At 39.1% G+C, this 20,666-nt stretch overlaps 2 protein-coding genes across 2 annotated transcripts in view; one reads left to right on the forward strand and one right to left on the reverse strand.

Moving 5' to 3' along the window:
• Positions 1–20,666, reverse strand: part of cenpp (centromere protein P) — a 93,537-nt gene that overhangs the window by 34,809 nt on the left and 38,062 nt on the right. The gene's annotated exons all lie outside the window — the stretch shown is intronic.
• aspn (asporin) lies at positions 1,446–18,883 on the forward strand. The gene is made up of 8 exons (XM_005807557.3): positions 1,446–1,629; positions 8,768–9,029; positions 10,285–10,397; positions 12,781–12,994; positions 15,253–15,363; positions 15,502–15,595; positions 16,847–16,985; positions 18,003–18,883. The coding sequence occupies exons 2-8, from the start codon at positions 8,816–8,818 to the stop codon at positions 18,201–18,203; spliced, it is 1,086 nt and encodes a 361-aa protein (XP_005807614.1). The 5' UTR covers positions 1,446–1,629; positions 8,768–8,815; the 3' UTR covers positions 18,204–18,883.

Here is a 20,666-nt window from a genome sequence, read left to right on the forward strand (position 1 = left end):
ATTTGAATGGGGGTGCACAAGACTGTCATAAACATGACAAAACACCTGTGGTGAACATGAAGGAGTCTTCATTAATGTTTATGGCTGTTTTCTTGAAGTGTAATTCGATAGATAATTACACTTTTAAAGCAAACATGTATTAAAATGCTTTAAAAGTGTCAACTTTTAATTATTCGGTAAATAGTGACACATAAAGCTTTAAAACTTGCACTAGAAGTAAATTAATAGTGCTCTGTGCTCATATTTAAAGCTTTTTCCTTTATTTTATTTATTTTCCAGTGACTTAAAACATCACTGGCAATAATTTAACTTTTTTTATTTTTTTATTTTACCCCTCCAGGGGGTCTTTTGTGGGCTCTAGTGTCCCTTATATAACAGTAGGCTGACAGGAAACAGGGAAGGAGAGGGGGGAAGACTTGCGGCAAATATCGTCGGGTCCGGGAGTCGAACCCGCGACGGCCATGTCAAGGACTCAAGGCCTCCAAATATGGGTCGCGCTAACCACTACGCCACCACGGCACGCCAATAATTTATCATTTTAAATTAAATTGAATATCAACAGCTCGTGTAGCGTGTGTAGAGCATTCATTGTAAGAAAGCAAAGCTGTAAACGTAATAATCGAAACATTTATGAATGCCTACAGGACAACTGTTGAGGCACAGTAATACTTTTGTTTATTCTTCTGGTTTTGGTCTGCTTGGCATCCACAGAACCAGAACCAAACATGGAGAAGCAGCATTCAGCTTCTATGCACCACAAATCTGGGACAAACTTCCAGAAAACTTCAAAACAGCCAAAACAATTTAAATGTTAAATGAAGCCTAAAAAGCCACCTGTTAGGAGTTGCTTTCAAATCATAATAAATGGAACATTGACCAACATATCTGATGTGAATCGATGGTTTTGATGATCGATATACATCAAAATGTAAAGTTTGTCACTGGTTTCTCTGTTGTCCCTTTTTATTTTTGCATTTTTATGATGCAAAGCACTTTGAAATGCCTTGCTGATGAAATGTGCTGCACAAATGAACTTGATTTATGGATTTATTTCCATCTGTGATCTGAGGTCTTATGTTGACTACACTCTGAAACCAAAGACCAGAACCAGTAGATCAGTTCAGGATCTGGTTCCGGTCATTAATGGACTCTTACAGCAGACAGGAAGACGTGTTCCTCAAACGAAGCAGCTGATGGCTTCATGTTAGAGGCCCGTCTGTTAGGTCTGTTCACATGAAGGTAAACCTTTACCATGTCAGTCAGCTGCTCACTAAAGGGAAGGGGACGACCCTCCATCTCTGTTTTTATAAACCGGAGAAACTCAGGAGTCTCCTGGATTCACGTCAAAGCACCTGATGAAAAGCACATGAATGAGGTCCTTACACCCTCCATCCCCCCTTCGGTCCCTGAGATATTGAGCCACAGAGTCAGGAGCTCCACTGAAAGCGAACAGCTGAGGTTTTCCACTGGTGGGGGGAAAACCTCCAGCGGAGGAGGGTTTTCCTCCTGCAGAGGAGAGAGGCTGATGCTGTTGTTCAGTCTCTGGGAGCGTAGCGAGTGAGGAGGCATCTCTCAGCCTTCAGCTGCTGATCTGTTCACCGCCCGGAGTTAGACCTGGACACCCCTGAGGTAGGACACACCCTGCTTTCAGTAGCACTCACACCTGCTGTGTGTTTGTAGAAGGATGAGATACTGAGGAGCTTCCTGCTGGTTCTGAGCAACACCTTTATGATGTTTCTGTGCTTTTATTTCCGAGTGAGTCAGGACCAGAGACTCACTCGGAAATAATTGCACAGAATCAGAACAATCAGCGGGTAAATTTCTATCCTGGAGCCGGACCAACAAACATTTATCCTTAATGATACAACACATTATCAGAACTATTCACTGCAATGCCAAGCCATCTGCAACTCTGACAGTTTGAAGGACTTCTTGTCCTGCACTTTCAGTTTTAGTGACTGATTTCAGGTGAGAGTTCAGAAAGAGAGCTGAAGCCAGATCCAACAGAGAGACAGGCTTCTGTTCTGGATGTCCTCTGGAAGATGAAGACATAATTTATCTGAGCTAGATTGACTGGTGGGAAATGCTGAAACATATCGCTTTTTAATGCAGCGCAAAGAAAACAAGCAGCCGGAAAATTTGTTTCCAATTTATTTTTGTGTGCCAAGTTGTAAAGAAAGACCATGGTCTCCGTGATGAATGAGTCCGGGGGGGATGGAGAGGTAGAGAGAGAGGTGGGGAGAGGGGCCTCGTCTGGGCAGGATTTGCTGTCGAAGCAGAACCCCCGACCACCACACATATTTGTGGGACAGCCTGAACTTTTAAGAGGGGGCTCTGAATGCATCGGCGCTGGCGGAGACACGCAACCCTCCGTCTGATGGAGGGTAAATCACTTCATGGTGACAGGGAAAAGGTGAGAGCTAGACAAATATTTACACTGGCTGCACCGCTCCATTCACCCTCCTTTTATAGGAACATAATCCTTCAGAACCTCTGCATTTAGTCCTGAAATGGGTTTGTCAAAGAAATCTGTTTCAGTGGTTCTGAAAGGAAATCCAACTGCTAGGCAGAACAAAAGTCAAGTCTTTACTTTCTAACATTATCTGAAGGTTGAGCTTGACGCAACCTTTGGATTTTGACTTCTGAGTCAGAAGGATTTGTTCCTCTTCCGTTCACTACTTCACCTGGTCGGCTGGATTTCATGGTTTGACCCTGAAAAGGTGCTGTCCTCTGAGACAAGATGTGCCTCAAGCCAGAGGTGTCAGTTTAAAAGTGATATAAATATGGCGGACTTATTAAAACAGTCAACACAGCGTAGTCCTCTCCTCTCACACCAACCAACTTCATGTCCTCTTTCACCACATGCATAAGTCTACCAATTGCATAATGGCATTCTTCTACCAATAAAGTCACTGTCTGTCCTTGGAACATGTCTCCCAGGCTCAACACAGAGGGAATGATGAGCGGCAGTGAAAGACTCCGCCCTTCGGTATGAACCGAACACACAGGCAGTGACTAAAGTTAAACATTTTTCAACATCCTTGAGTATCGTCATTAGCCGGCTTGTGCACGTCTACAAGCTTGAAATCTCACATGCACAAATTTTACCGGTTGCTTGGCGGGAGGAGGACAAGGAATTGGCCCTCATTGAGCAAGCTCCATAGGAAATGAATGAAAAGGGAGCAATGTTGCCTCCTGTTATCTCCAGAAGCCTGAGCTGTCCCTCTGCTGTCCTCACTCCTGACCTGTCCTTGCTCATCACTCCCACAGAGAACCTCATCCTGATGTCTGCAGCCTCCAGTTCTGCCTCCCGTCTTTTCCTCATTGATTGTGTCTCTAAACAAACATCTCTACTGGTCTTCTACACCCTTCTTCTTGCTCTTGATGAAAATCTTTATCTTTATCCATTCCAACCTGCTTGTAAATGCTTCTTCACCCTCAATTGCTCTGGACTTTTAACCCCAAGAATCTAAAGTCTTCTACCGTCTTTAGTTCTGCTCTCTGTAATGCCACCGTTGCTCTTGTGCTCCTCTCATTTACACTCATGTACTCTGCCTTTCTGCAGCTCATTTACCTCTCTAGCTCTTCCTCCACCTGCATCCTGCACTCACTCCAGATCACAATGTCATCTGCAAACATTTCAGTCCATGGAGACTCCTGTCTAGCCTCATCTGCCAGCATGTCCATCACCAAAGCAAACAAGAAGAGACTTAGAGCCGATCCTTGAGGCACACCTCACTGCTATCTCACAGCTCCAGTGCCCCAATCTAAGGCTATTTTCACAGAGCAAGTAAATGCGACACAAACCCGTATCCAACTTCTTCCACAGCAGTCTGAATGACCACACTTTGATATTTTTACACCCTAAAATCCAAACTCTGCCACTTCCATAGGTGGTGCTAAACCATATCTGTTTTCAAAGCTTGTGAAGTTTCATTTTATCCAGCTTTTACTCAGAAGCCAGATGCTGTAAATCTGAACATAAACAATGGCGGAAGCTAGCTTCCTTTATCTTAAGATCTTGTAACGATACTGTCTGCACCACCAGAAGCCATACCATGAGCAAATCTGGATGTAAACAACTTTCATTACGGAATGAACAATTTTTAACATTGAAAGTTGTTGAGCTTTCATTGCTCAACAACTTTAAAACCCATCCATGGATGGCAGTGGCCTGTATTACTGCCGTAAGCATTGACGTCTACATTCTTCTTGTGCGCATATATGGGTCGCCCTGGAGTCGTAAACCATTCACACAGAAGTCTGATTGTGGTTGCATTTAATTAGAGCAGCATGAACCACCACACTAAAAAATCGGATTTTAGCAGAAAATCAGAATTGAGCATAAAGACCAGCTGGGTGAACATAGCCTAACGTACTCCTCTGCCACTCCAGAGCTCCTTATGCAACACCGCAGCAGCTCCTCTGTTGGTACGATTTCGTGCATTTTCCCTAAACCCTCAAAACACACAAATGTATGTAGCTCCCTCTGACTTCTTGAAATTTTTTGAGTATTTGTTTTTATAGTGCAAGCCTTTAGCTTTTGCTTAATTGTCATACTTCAAAATACTTACATGTCAGTCAATGGGTCCATGAGGACACCAGTGTCCACCTGGCAGTTAAGAGGTTAATAATACACAGGACCACAAACATTCAGTGACTCACTGAACTTGTCTAAACTTGGCTTACAAAGACTGAGTGATCTTTAGCCTGTTCTTGTTGCTCGGAAACAGGAGTTTTTTTCTGGACTAAAATAGAAAACAAACAACCTGACAAACTGAAACAGAAATCCAACAGCCTCTCAATTTAATGTAATGTGGTTGGATGTTAGTTTTCTGTTCCCTCAAGTCCACAAAGACCTTGGTTTTTCTTCTGTTCAGAAACAACTCTGTGCACAGCAGCTTCTTCACTCATGCTAGAGATGAGTCTCACCACAGCAGTCTGATGACAGTGCGGTCATGGCATGGTGATGTGTACACAGCCCTGATGAGAGCTGGTGCCAACACTGATGGCAGAGGAGATATGGGGACCACCCTGAGACCTTTATATGCGGTTGTTAGAAAGTCCTTTAATATCCAGGGAGAAAATACCAATGACTAACAGCTTTCACCACAGTCTGTGAGGCAGGACGGAGTTAAGAGCAGAAACACAATCAAAAAGCTTGTGCCAGGCACACTGGTGTGTTGCAGCTATTATAGCAGATTGATAACAATGGACAGGCTCAGCCAAGGAAACACTAGCATTGTTCTGAACAAACCAGCTCTCACTAGCATTGTTCTGAGCAAACCAGCTCTCACTAGCATTGTTCTGAACAAAATTGGAGAATAGGCTTTACGAGTTTGACTCATAGAGCCTATTCACACCCATTTAGTCCTCTTTAATCAAACTATACTCCAAAAAAGCTAACTGTGGTCTACCTAAGAACTAAAACCTTGATTAAATTAAAGGGAACTTTGGCACTGTGCATATGTGGATGCAAGCGGACCAGAGATTGCTCCAAAAGCAGGAAACAGTGAAACTGCAGTGTAGGGCTTTCTGGGTCAATTGAACCAAAACAATCAAAGAGTCTAGCGCTAGAGGGAGAAATGTTGTTTTACCAAAGACAAAAGAAAAATCTAACAACTGCAAAAGTATGTCTCTACTCCATTTTCATTTACATTTTGTGAAGAAGGAAGTTGCACTTCAGAGGTTTTTATGTTGTTTCCTTGAGTAGTTCTTGGTGAGAAGTTATCAATTAGTTTGGATCATTTGACACAGTGCAGTGTGAAAGTGAACTGCAGCAGCTGAAAATTTAACTAATGTTGCAATGTTGGTTCCCAGTCAAACTGAGTCTACCAGACTATCAGTCTTGAAAAGAGCCGTAATCTCATAATCATCTTAATTTTCATCAGGACCGCTGTGATCAAGCAATCTATTCACAATGTACAAACTATCCCTTTAACTTATTAGTATGAGACAGTTTGTTAGATTTTACAGTTTGTAATAAATCTTGTCTGCTAAATGCAGACATCTTCATTCTTCAGGTGGAAACTGCTGATCAGATTCTTGATAAACGATAACAGGGATTCATAAAGACCAAACATAAAACCTTTTTACAAGTTCTCAATCAGATTTGGAGGTTCTACTTCTGGCCCATGTGCTCCTCTTGGCGGCACACAGTAGAGTTATAGAAACTGTGCAGATGAACGGGAACATGTGTTTGTGTTTATACTTTTAATGTGCCAACTCTGCCATAATGAGGTTCAGTTAGCATGTATGTAGAAAGCTAGGACAGATCCTGCCCTCATGGACTGATTCAGCTGATGAAATTACTTCTTCAGATTAAAAAACTTTAGTTTGTAGCTGATGTTTAACCCAGTTTATTTAACACCAACCACAACAACCAACAAAGAGAACATCATAAAATTAGTGCTGAAGCTGAACTCCCTCTAGGTTTCACAGATATAACCAGAGGAATAAAACACATCGAGGAGTTTAATACATTAGAAACTTGTTAAGGTTAAGATTAATCATCAATCTAAGAAATATAAATTGAAGTCAGTAAAAAGTTAATTTATCAGATCTGAAATCATTGTGAAGACAAAGCCTCAAAATATGTTACAGTTTTGATTAGACGTGCCTGTATCCTCCATATGGAATAAAGTAGGTTCTGAATCAGTCCGATGAAGGCAGATGATGAAGGCGTAACTGCAGCCAACATCAGACGAAGGTTTCTGTTCCTGTTTAGTCTGTAAAGCAGAGCTGTTCCCATGAGATGGTGCAGCATTTCCACAGCTCTCAGCCTGACTTCCTGCTGTCTCCAGCTCATCCATGAAGCTGTTTTCTGCACACTATGAGTTCACCTCAGGAATTGAGCGCAACTTTTTGCAACAACTATTTTCTTTCTCACTGCTTCATAAAAACTAGTTACTACTCCTCTTTTGCTGAGAACCCAAAGAAACATAACTTGGTTTTTTATTCTATTAACACATCTGTATATTTCTTAGAATCTGCTTCTTATATTTTCCATAAAATATGTAATTTAGTCATATTCTATTTGTTTGCACTAAGGGACAAATAAAAGCTTAATCTATTATTTTCTCCTCTGTAAAACCTCTACAGGAACCTCCCAGTCGAGGAGCCTTTACCACATGTAGAAAGATCAAAACGACACTCAGACATTCAGCTCCTCACATCCCGTCAGTCTGCACATGTTCATCCCTCTGCACAACCAAAACACACATTTCAGTGACACGTTCCACCCAGAACCAGCTGTAGTTTGATGCCAGATTTTGGCTGCAGACAAACTCAAATAGAGAGAGGGGTAAGTCAGCCCATGAACCAACTGGTGGATTAATTCATCTGCCTGCCTCACCTGAGCAGAAGTCAGGTTAGCAGCAGAGGTGATGGCAAAGGTTGGAACGTGGTGGAGTCCAGATTGTTTTTATTCACCTTTTTAACTCAGCAATGTTTCCTTCAGTCGTCCATCTGCTCTGTTTACGCTGCACACTGACTCAGCGACCGCCATGTTTATCCCTGGCTGTTTTCTCTGATGTCTCAGACTGCAGGATTTCTACATATTTACATATTCTTTTTCAAAATTTATACAATTTTGAAAACCTTTGTGAGAACAAAACATTTACCTGGTTGAATTTAAGGATCTGTCTGCTCCTGAAAAGTTGAAACAAAAATTATTTTAAAGTAATATTCCCCTGTTTCCTCTGAGCGGGATCACCTTTGATCTGTTTATGACTTAAGGAAGATAATCTGGACTAGATTTTTCCAAACTGAACACAGATGATCTGAAGAACAGTTTGTGATTGAAGGTCATTTGTTTGTTGTGACAGTCCCAGTGTAAGAACTATAGGTCATCTTTATTAAGGAAATTTTTAACTGAAGTATTTTTCTGTCAGCAAAGAAAACTCAAATTATCAATGATTTGAAACAAAAACTAAAAATGTGAAGGAGCAAAACAAAAGGGCTTAGAAGCTCAGATTTGGTTAGAAGCCTGCATGCATAACCGCTACATATGAAGCAAAACACACTGCACGTCTCCCTGTTAAATTAACCAAAATAAAGAGAAAATTGTTACTTTTTTTATCTTCCAATAAAAGAAACAAGAACAGCCTAAAATATAAAATTAGTTTATATAGCCAAACACAGAAAGTGATGCCTCGAACTTACTGAACTACACCAGTCTCGAATGCCATAAATAAATCAATGAAACAATAAGCAAATAAATACATAGATTATCTAATACCTTATTTGTGATCATTTAAATATATTGACATTTTCAGGTAAATAAATGTATCTGAAAATATTTTAATGTTTCAATAATTTATAAAATTTATATATTAAATGTGAAAATCATTAAAGATTGAATTCATTATATTTCAAAAGCCTAAAAATTATTTCAGATTTTAATTTCTTTACAGTCATATGATTCAAGAAACCATGAATTTATTTAATCTATGGATCAGTGAGAGTGGGCGGAGCTAAGTGCTGATTGGTCTGAAGCCGAGTCGCTGTGCAGGTTAACCAATCAGATGTCAGGCTTTATTTGATGAGTTATAACAACAACTTCATGACAGAAACATAATAATTTACCTGTAACATAATGTTTTTTTTATTCTTAAAAATTGATACTTTTTCATTTGTTTGATGAATTTATAAGTTTCAAATATAGAAATATTTATCTGATTGATTATTAATTTGTTGAATGGTGCCACCATTGACACACAGAAATCCTGTTGGTTTGAAAACTAACCCGACCTCTCTCCTCCTACAGCTCCCCCTGGTGGCGCCTGTTGCTCAACCAATCAGATCAGACTAAACCATGAGGCTCCTCCTCCTGCTCTGCCTTCTGACGCTCGGCCACTCCAAGCCCTACCGGCCCGTCAACGTCATGGAGCTCATGAAAACCAACGACATCATGATGGCAGACTGGGATGATGATGACGACGATGATGATGACGATGATGATTATGATGATGAGGACTGCCCGGCTCACTGCCGATGTTCACCTGGAGTGCTGCAGTGCTCTGATCAGGGTCAGAGTACTTTTTATGTTCTACTTATTGTTAAAAAATGTCCCCTTTTTTCCCATATTTATCCACAACTGGAAAATACTTAAAACTTTTCTTGGCAGTGTTGGATTCCTGCTGGCATTTAAATCCAGCAAAAAATTAAGAAATGATCCCATTGATGGATCATTACTGCCTTTTATTGTGAAACTAAAACATTTTAGCTGTTGTTTGTTTGGTAAAAGATCATAAGTCATTTCTCCTGCTAGCCCTAGACTAGCACATGTGTTTTGGCTGTATTTAGCTAGAATGCCCCGCGCTGTAGGTCGCTTGCAACTTTTGGAGCGGTTTTTGGTCTGCTTGACGTTCACATATGCATTAGAGCCACACCAGAGTTCACTTTAATCATACTGATACCAAAGTTTTTAGGCTGACGAGTTTCTTTAGTTGGTCCGCATTACAGTTTTATTGCACATTCACACCTCCCTAAACAAACCAGACCTTCTGGACAAACGGACTGCAATTCGATCAAAACGGTCCACACATGGCTGGTGTTTAAATTGTTTCAAATATTTGAAAAGTTGGAAAAAACGCTAAAACTTCTTTTGCTTTGGTTGTGAAGGTTGTCTAACCCATATCTCGTTTAAAGTACATTATTCAGTCGAAAACAACCTTTAAAAAGAGCTTACCAAAGAACTGACTGAATATTGATTGTTTTAATTGAGGATAATGAGGTTATAGAAGATCCGTGGATGAAACAATAAACTGGTCCAGGTTGTTATTTAGGAACTTTTGGTTTGGAAATAAAAGAGAATAAAAGATGTTTCCATCGCTCTTGATGCTTCAGTGTACAAGCTGTCCCTGAATGCATCATTTAGTACTTTCTGGCCAGTAATTCATTCAGGAGTTGGAAAAAATGCTTTTAAACTTTTGATTTCTGTCTTCATCACCACTGCAGCTGCAGTGTTGTCCACCCTGTTTGGTTCTGGTGCCACGTTTTAATGTCGCTCTCTGCACAGAAACATCTTGCACGTATTCAGATTTCAAAACAGAGCTGTATCCATTCGGTACACGTTCCTGAAGAACCAACAGTGGTTCTGAATAGTCCTAAAATGACTCACTTGTGGAAGAAACAGAAAACCTGCTTAAATTTACTTTATGACCAACCTTGAGAATGAAATCATGACTAACTGAATCACTATGAGTAGTTAGACATTGAGTCAGAAATTCTCCATCTTCATCTGTTCTTGTCGCTAACCTGAAGGTTTCCTTTGTGCTGCAGGTTTAATTTCTGTTCCTGAGAAGATTCCTGAAGAAACGGTGATGATCGACCTGCAGAACAACGACATCACCGAGATCAAGGAGGACGACTTCAAAGGCCTCAACAAGCTTTATGTAAGAGAGATTCAACTGCTAAATCCTGCAGGACTGCAGATTCAGATGGAGGATGGATGATTATGAAAGATTTAAAATATCAAGAACTAAAAAAGTGCAACAGACTCCACTGCTACTATTTATTTAAAGATGAAGATGTTTGGATTTAGAGTTGTGATGAAGCTGTAGCGCAGTGTGGACTCAGACTTACAGCCTGTCATGATAACAAATGCTGCTAGACAATAAAAATAATAACGGTATTGATGATAAATAACTTCTGATAATATCGATGTTTTGACACCGTATTCAAGTAATATAATGGGAATAGCATTATAATGCAATATGAAGTCTCTATAAAAAAATTGTCCTTCAATAAAAGGGCTGGTTGAGACCAAAGCATCAGTCTGAGGACTTTTATTATCCAGTTTTTGGTAGAAAAGAGAAAAACGATAAATCATGCCAATAAAAATTATTGAGCTCGTTTTATTTCATCAAGTGGTTAATTGATTTACTGCCTTTTTTCGGCAAGTCGACACTGGAATAGATAAAAACTCAAATGTTTTAACCTTTAAACATGTTTTATCATCGCAGGAAGTTATTTTTTTAGTTACTTGATTAAATTTTTTTAGTTAATTAAAATAAAAACTAGAGATAAAAATAATGCTGCAGAATATCAAAAATCACTTTGTCATTATAATTGTTTGGAATATCTTCACATTCAATGTGATGTTTATATACATCAACATATGTTGCTCAGTGAAAACATCTATAAAATAAGTTTAATACCATGAAACTAAGTTGTTTCATTGTCTAAACAGCAGGAGCCAGACATGAGTTTATGTTGTCGGAATGGAAAGTATTAGATTTTATTTCTCAGTTAATCATTAACAATCTGGGGTTAATGTCTTGGATTAAAGTTTGGAGAGGACCTAAATCAGAAGGACAGGAACACTGCAGACCTGATTATTCAATGAGTCAATCAACTTTATAACTAACCAGATGTTTCCCTGATTCAATTAAATTCGATTCAAAAATACTTTATTTAAGACTGCACAATGTGTCGTAAATTAATTGTCATCGCAATATCTGTATGTGAAATATTCATATCTCAACGGTCAGTTTGGACTGTAATAATTGTGGGTTAATGTACTCCAAGTATTATAAAACCTGCATTTTTCATACTATTGTAATTTTAAGCCAGATTTATAGAGTCTTACGGCAGCAGATGTTCATACTGGACACTAATGAGTTGCGTTAGCAAGGAAATGCGACTCATATCCAACTTTTTCTTGGCAGTCTGAACGGCCCGATTCCGATCTTCTAACCCCCCCAATAAATCCAATCTGTTCAACTTCTGCATGTGGAATTAAATTGTATCTGATCATCCTCAAAGTATCTGCAGTCATTTTGCATTTTATCTGACTTTATCCGAGACATCATGCGCTGTAATTCTGCACCAGAAGAGGGAAGATGGTAAGTCTGGACGAAAACAATGGCTAAAAATGATAATAATGAAGTGATGAAAGCAGCTTGAGTCAGTGAAAAATGACATCACAACCCAACAACTCGACTCCACATCCAAACAGACTCCTCTACAGAGGCTGCTGTCAATGCTCCACTATAGGCCTCTGCTTTTAGCAGGCATTTCTTTTTATCCTTCGCCTGGTTCTGATCTGGTGACCATGCTGTCAGCATTTATTGTATTGTCTATAATTTATAAATTTCTTATCATGATTGTCGTTTTGATTGTTGTCCTGATAAATTCGTAATGTTTCAAATCCCAAAAACTGTCCGTAGAGTTGGGATTGTTAGTTTTACTTCCCCCCCCAATGTTCAATGAAAGCATTAATAAAAGTTTAGAAGTGCAAAAGTTGATTAAACACAGTTATATTTTGTAGTTTAATGATATATATCACGCTTCTTTATCTGAATGGTGTCCCAAATAGGAATGTTTTTTAAGAGCAGTATTTGTGTTTGTGGGGCTATTATTGCACACAGCCACAGTCGCACAGTTACCTAAGAAAATAAACCAAAAAACAGGTAATAAATTGTTCTTAAAAAGATAAAAGTGACTTTTTGTCACTTGTATCTTTATCACAATGGAACCACAAAATATTGTGATAAAGCTTTGAGTCCATATTGCCCACCCCCTACTGTCAGCTCTGAACAACTTTAAAACTGTCGTACAATGAACAAGAAAACAGAAAAAAAATTGGTAATTGAGCATCAAGACCTGCTGTGGTCCTTTGTTGAAAATTTGTGTATTTCTTCATATTGAAAATAATATTTAATCACTTTTAGAATTTCTCCCTGTTCTCTATTAATCACATCAAACTGCTGCAATGCAAAAAAATAGTTCCACTCCTGCAGAATTAGATTTCATCTCATCTTCTCCCACCTTCAGGGTCTCTTCCTGATCAACAACAAGATCTCCAAGATCCACGCCAAGGCCTTCAGAAACATGGACCACCTGCGGCTGCTGTACCTGTCCTACAACCTGCTGACGGAGATCCCGGCCAACCTGCCTCCCAACGTCATCGAGCTGCGCTTCCACGAGAACAACATCAACCGGATCCAGAAGGAGGCCTTCAAGGGCCTGAGGAAGCTGCATGTGTTGGGTGAGGCAGCCTGCCTCTGAACCAGGGTTATAATTCGTTTAGGTTTTTTCATTATAGATTATTTTTAGTTTGTTGCGACTTTCTGTTTGTCTAATTAGTTAGTTTGTGTGTTTTCCAGTTAAATATTGTTTAGTTTTAGTTCAGTTTTCATTAGTTGCAGCAGTAGTTTTAGTTTTTCAGACTTTGTTTGATTTTTAAAAAGGATAAAGTATTGTATTGTGATACAATTGATTGGGTAATGAATACTCAAGAAGATGCACTTTTCAATTATTTTTGCCGTTTAATCCCAACTTTTGCTGTCGTCATTTTTTGTGGACTAGTGTAAGTGTATAGAGTGTAGGGCTGTCACGGTGACAAATTTTGCTTGCCGATAAATTTATCCCAGAAGTTATTCCGATGAATGATAATATTGTTGTTTTGAGACCATTTTAAAATAATATAAATGGTAATTGCATAATAGTGCAAAAACAAATTCTCAAAGATCTCAAAGATTCTCAAAGAAAATTTAAATTCTAATGAATATATAACACTGGAACAGAAAGAGATTTTAAATATCTAAAATATTTAAAACAACAGAAACAACAAATGAAATTAATTATGAAACAAATGTGAACAAAACTGTCGTTCATTAAAAGGCCTAACTGAGACTGAAGCACCAGGCTGAAGACTTTATTCGTCCAAAAATACTTTAGGTAGAAAAAGAGAGAAAAGAGAAAAACAATAAATCATGCATTTTGAAATTATTGAACTCATTTTAATTTATAATGCGATTATAATTGCTTTAATATTTATTGTGCCCGGCCTAATGGAGTGCCGTAATTTGCCGACAACTAACAAAAACTGCCTGTGTGGGAGATAGAATCGCACAATATAGTTCCAGTTCTTCCCCATTAATAACCGTTTTTATTTGTTTCAGTTCACAAAAATATCTCCTTAATTTCAGATTTTGTTATTTAGTTAGTTTTACTTAACTATAATAACCTTGCTCTGGACTCAGCATCAGGTGTTAATTAGACCCAGACGTGGCTGCAGTACAGACTGAGCCTGAGTCAGAAATCTGCAGCTGCACAGAACAGAAAATAATGATTCATCTGAAGAAATAAGCAAACACAGCTTCAGCAGAACAAAGTTTAGGCTGGTTAATCCCAACTAAACAGGATCTAAAGTCTGGAACAGCCAAACAACAGCTATGAGAAATGAAATGATGTCGTTTAAATTGGTAATTAGATGTACCAAGATTACCGGAGGCTGTAATAACGGCTGATATCCAGGCACCTCCAAAACTACAGCTGAACAATAAATCAATAAGAATATCGCGATTGACACGTCATCAATATCAGTAGATAGCATATCTGAAAGAATATTCAATATTCAATATATGGCATATTCACTGAACTCTGATCCAGAACCACAAAGCATTCTGGGAGGCGTAGGCAGATTAAAGACTTTAGGCACTGAACCTCTCAAGGCTAGCTAAGCAATATCGGTGGCATAAACTGACAAAAACTGCTAGTTATCTAGCAACTCACTCATTCTTCAGTTGCCTAGCAGCAACTTGAGTGATTTTAGATATTTAAAACAAACAAAAAAAACAATCAATAATTATTGATATCGACTAATGTAAACACTTATATCGTGATAAGTTTTTCAGCCATATTTCCAGCAGTAATTGAATCTGTCCACCCGTTATAATCTGGGTTCACTGACTAACAAAAACAATATTTAGATTCTGGATGAAACTAAAGACTTTGGTACAAAATAAGCCGAATTAAAGCCGACTGTGAGTTCATGCAGAACTTTCTCCACCTATAGACTAAATTTAGATGCAGAGTTAGTTAATAAGTGTGTACTTAAACATCACATAAAATCATTTGGAAACAATTTTCGAAAACTGAATTATCCATGAAACACGACTGGAACAGACGAATGTGACTTCAGGCGATGTTTCTGCTGATCAGCTGATCTTATTCACAATGAGCGGAATATAACTGCATCGGTTTACGGTAATAAAACAACCAGTTTCTAACTAAAACATTATTTTAGCTAAAAGCACCAGTTTCTTTCCATCAGCAGGTCGATGATGTTCCACCCTGAATCTTTGTGATTTATTATATTTACAGCTCATTTAACCAAATTTGTGCAGATCTCTGGGAGCAACCAATGCGGTTTCCACTGTACTGTAATTAACCATCCATGTTCGCAGTCATGTTGATGGATGAGCTCTAATGGATCCAGATGTTGTGTGCTTCCCCAAACAGAGCTGGGAGCCAACCCTCTGGCCAACAGTGGGATCGAACTGGGAGCCTTCGACGGCCTGTCCACTCTCTACATCGGCATAGCAGAGGCCAAGCTGACAGCCGTCCCCAAAGGTCAGACACCAAGATGAAGATCCTCTCACATCATCGTCACTGCGACATGCTGCAGTCGTCCTCTAACCCTCATGATTAATCAGCCATATCATCACAAGCAGCTGGATTTATGATCATGTGTGCTGCTTTTCCTCCCAGCGCTCCCGACTTCCATCACTGAGCTGAGTCTGGACTACAACAAGATCTCCAAGGTGGAGGTGGAGGACTTCAAGAGATACAAGAACCTGCAGAGGTGGCGACCATCCGCGGTGTTTTCTGCAATCTATCGATGCACCGTCTGTCTTAGCATGCAGTTCTACTGGCGGCTGCTGCCTACAATTACTGTATTAAAGAATCATCTAGAACAGTCTTTCTTAAACTGCGGTCCGTCAGGCACTGCATGTAAATATTTAAAAAGTGACGCAAACAGTTAGCTTGCCAAAGGATTGTGTTTAAAAATAATAATGGATAAGTAGATTAAGAACGGGCCACTGAAAAGAAAAGCTGAAAATATTGGTGAAAAAAAACAACAACAGCAGGACTACTTAATTCATGTCACTTCAACAGCTACTATTATTTTTATTTAATTTTAAAATATTTATTTGGCAAATAAATATAGTAGATAAATACAGTTCATAGAAGGATAACTTTTATATTTAATGGTGCAGAAGAGTTGTTTCTGCCACAGCAACGCAAGTTTATTTTCCTTTTATTATGCTATTATTATTATTATTATTATTATTATTATTATTATTATTATTATTATTATGTAGTAGTAGTAGTAGTAGTAGTAAAGCACAACTTATTTTTTTATTTCCACATGTTTGACATCATTGGAAAGCCTAGGATCTACACTTTCACCATCTGTAAATAACTCAAAGCACAGCACACTAGTTCATGATTTTGTTGTGGCCACTGACATGTACAAAACAGAACCACCCTTCTTATTAGGATGAACAAAGAAGACAACAATAAATGAGTTGAGACTAATACTGTACTTATTAAGATGTTGTGTTATTGCACAGGCAGTTTCACGTTAGGTAGTCTGTGAGTGTTTGTGAAATTGGTTAAATGGTTAAGTGATCCTCAGTCTGAAAAAGTGTGAAAAACACTGACCTAGAATGATCTGTCCACTAGTTTTTGATTCTTGGACTATAGTAAAATATTTTTATCCAAGAAAATTTATTTTTAACAAAACACTAATTAATTCAGCATAAGTTTAAAAAATAAACCAGTTTTCTTTGTTAATTTGCTAGTATACTGTGTCATAAAAATCCTATCAGCTAAAATATTATTATATATTTGGATTTGTAAACTACAGTGTAAAAGTGTGTAAAAGATTAGTCGTTTTTTCAGCGCCACTGAAAACCAAATTGGACCTAGAATGGAACCCTGGGGTACACCTTTTGTGATGTTTACGTTGGCGTGTATTAGAAATGATGCTGTTGTTGATGATTTCCAGCATCTCCTCCAGACATTAACACCTCCCCAAACATCCCTGCAGGTTAGGACTGGGCTTTAACCAGATCCGATCCGTGGAAAACGGCAGCCTGGCCAGCATCCCGGACATCCGGGAGATCCATCTGGACCACAACCGCTTGAAAAAAGTCCCAGCGGGCCTCAGCTCCCTGCGCTACCTCCAGGTGAGCGGGTAACCAAAACAAGTCCGGGGCATCACCAGGACCAAAATTAGCACTTCATAATCCGTCTTTGATGACCAGTTTTATAGGAAAAAGATGAAAATGAAAATTATTTTCAAAGGAAATTGTAAATATTACAAAAGAAAGTCCAGTTGCTTTCTTTTCATAGATTAAGATTAAGATGTTTGAGTTTTAACAAAGTGATGCACATTTAAATCCATTCTCAACCTCCAAAACATTATCCAAAGGAATTTTAAAAAATGAAGTACTGTAAACTTAAATACTGGTTTTCTGAATAAAAATGGCGCCCCCAGGTGGTACCACCAGAAAACACAAGGGTTCCTACAGAGGATCTAAATGTTCAGAAGTCTCAGCCAGAGTCTGGCTGATGATAAGGACTCTAAAAAATTTTTTTTCCCCTGGTATTAATTAAATTAATCTAAACTCATAACTGCACTTTTAAAGTTTCATTTTGTTTTAATTTAAATAAAATTAGATAAATGTTGCTGCTATTATCCATAAAATAACTGAAGGAAAATTGAGTCTAGTTATGCCGGAGTTTTCTTCCTGTTACAAGGAAATGTTTCATCCCCATCGTCAAAGAACTGCATTCATATGATTGTAGTGAATTGGTATGAAACACATTTATTTGATATTTCCATATAAATATTTCCATATATTTGGACTAAACCAGACTTGTTGATTTAGTAAACTTACGTAACACAAGTTTATTTATGTAACTTGTGTTACATAAATAAACTGAATCTATTTATTAATTTTCTAATAAGTGGATCAAGGAACCTGCAGAACTTTTCTTTTTAGGTTAACTGCTAAATTAAGCCAAAGCAGCCTGCAAACATCTGACAGCAACATATTTGATGAAACTCAAATATGCCAAAACAAAACCCAACAAACCCAACAAAAGCCAAAATTTCACCACAACATCAAACAAAGACTCATGGTTTGGTTTCCAGGATATCACCAAACCAAATTAAACACAAAGTCTCTCCATCTGCACAGGTAATTTTTCTTCATGGCAACAAAATCAACAATGTGGGATACAACGACTTCTGCCCCAGATCTCCCAGCGAGAAGAAGAAACCGTACTCTGCCATCAGCCTATTCGCCAACCCGGTGAAATACTGGAGCATCCAGCCGGCCACGTTCCGCTGCGTGGCCAGCCGGCGGGGCATCCAACTGGGGAACTTCAGGAGGAAGTAGAGCAAGATGGCGGCCACTCCGAAACAGACCCAACATCCTCATAACAGAAGGAGGGGAAAAAACCCTGTAGGCTGAAAACTGTAGGAAATTAGACTCATTTCTCATTATATTGGCGTATATTAGAAACGATGCTGTTGATGCTGGTTCATTCTCTCTGATAAATGTTGAATCATAAGCTAACAGCAGGGGGCGTTTACTGGGGAGTCAGTATTTGTATTTTTATGAAAACCACTCTGACTTTTATTATGGGCTTTAAATAAAGATGCTTTTAGTTCTTTTTATTCTAGCCTGGATAAGATCCACCTGATATTTGTAAAACTTTATAAAATCTCTTTTGAACATTTTTATTAATGTTGGGATGTTATAATTTCCACAGAGGACAAAAACTGTAACATATGAGGTGCTTAAATATTGCTTTTCCCTCCTGAATAACTGGCTCTGAGTTGTTGTACGTAATTTGACTGCATGCTTGTGTCGTCTGTATTTAGAGGCTGAGGTCCGTTTGGATCAGAACTTTGAGTCCTCTGCAGGGCCGAGGACAGACTGTTCGTTTGTTTCATCCAGACAGCTTCAAAGGTCCCAACCTGGAACGTCAGAGCATCTTTTGTTTCAACATGTCTCCTCTGAAATGGTGCTATATTTATTGAGGATGTCTAATAAATAAATCTGAAACACCTCAATTATTCATTCTTTCATATCTTTGTCCCGAACAACAAGTTTAGGTGTAAAATTGAGATATTTCTGCAGTATCATACAGCAAGCATGTAAAAAGACTAACTACGTGGGATATTTTAGATTCTGCAAATGTAATAAAAACAAATAGTTTCATTGTGACAAAAGATGGTTTTGAAATGTCATTTCCTAAAACGCATCCAATTTAAAAGAATAGAATAGAAATATCTTTTTTTATTGTCCCAAAGAGAAAAAAAAAATCAGGTTTAACTGCAGCAAAGTGACAGAACCTCAAATAATGTAGGCTCACATAAAGGTTAAAATATATAAAAACAAAACTAAGAATAACATATTGCACAATAAGGTCAAAATTACATAATAAAATCAGTTGCAGTTATTAACAATTTAAAAAGTATATAAGTGAAATTGGATCCCTGCCTATTCCTGTTTTGGTATTTTCTTTTGTGGATCATATCTAAAATATTGTAAAGATTATGCAACCTGGGTAGTCAAGATGGCGTCAAGATGGCGCCGGCGCAGCTGGCTGCCTGCAGACGCAGCTCCCGTCGTGTGTGTTTGTCTGTGTATATTTGCTGTAACCGATTAAGGATCCGTGCTTGAAGAACCCATGGATCATCAGTTGGGCTTTCCACAATGGCTGGATGTGGTTCTGTCGATGTTCTCCGCGTTCGTCTGCTACTTTTTATACTCTTGGTTGCGGAGAACCTCGCCGAGCGGAGTAGCGGCATTGTTTGCTCGCGTGAACGGCTGATTGCGCTGTGTGGGCCTCTGCTGCTGCCCGGAGATGGGCCTGTGGTCCCAGAGGAGTTATGGAGAGGAGACGACGGGGCTGCGGGTCTGGAGTTAAACGGAGGTAGAAGAGGAGACGGCGCAGGCCAGCAGTACCGGCAATTATTGTGGGGAACGTGAGGTCTTTGGTAAATTGGACAGACGAACTCACGGCGCTGGTTAGGACCCAGAAGGAGTACTGGGAGTGCAGTATCTTCTGCTTCACGGAAACCTGGCTGCACTCGCTTATTCCGGACTGCAGCGTGGAGGTCCCTGGATTTTCCTTGGTGCGGGGGACAGGGACCTTTCCAAGAGTCGGAAGAAGAGGGGCGGCGGGATTGCACTTATGTGAGTGAGAGGTGGTGTAATCCCGGCCATGTTAACGTGAAGGAACAGATTTGTAGCCCGGACATTGAACTTCTGGCTGTGGGAATGCGGCTGTGTTATTTACCGAGGGAGTTTACGTCCGCCATTTTGATTGCTGTTTACATTCCTCCATCAGCTGATGCAGCGGTGGCCTGTGACGTCATCAGCTCTACCGCAGCCAAACTCCAGACTAAACACCCGGACGTTGTTATTGTGTCTTGTCTCTTGTCTTGTCTCTATGCTGTAACTGCGAAGTAATTTCCCTGCTGGGATGAATAAAGTACTTCTATTCTATTCTATTCTATTCTATTCTATTCTATAGCTGAAGTATTTCATTTATTTGCAAAGCAACCAGTCCAAATGCACCCTTCATCTTCCTTGGTGCTGATTGGCCAAGCCCCAAGAATAGAGATAAGAAAGACTGTAGATGTTAGCTTTTAACCATGCTAAGATTGTGTCCACTGTGCATATTAATGTATGTTAATGTATATTTGGTGTTTCACCAATTAAAAGGCAGCGATAAGCGTTTTTAGGGAAAGCCTGAAGTGTTCAAGGATCTATTTACGGGCGACTGTGGTTAAAAACCCCTACCAATACCGGGGTTTATTGCACAGATAAATCCCAATTAGGCTCCCC

Source organism: Xiphophorus maculatus, chromosome 20 (genome assembly GCF_002775205.1).
Source record: "Xiphophorus maculatus strain JP 163 A chromosome 20, X_maculatus-5.0-male, whole genome shotgun sequence".
Lineage (NCBI taxonomy): Eukaryota > Metazoa > Chordata > Actinopteri > Cyprinodontiformes > Poeciliidae > Xiphophorus > Xiphophorus maculatus.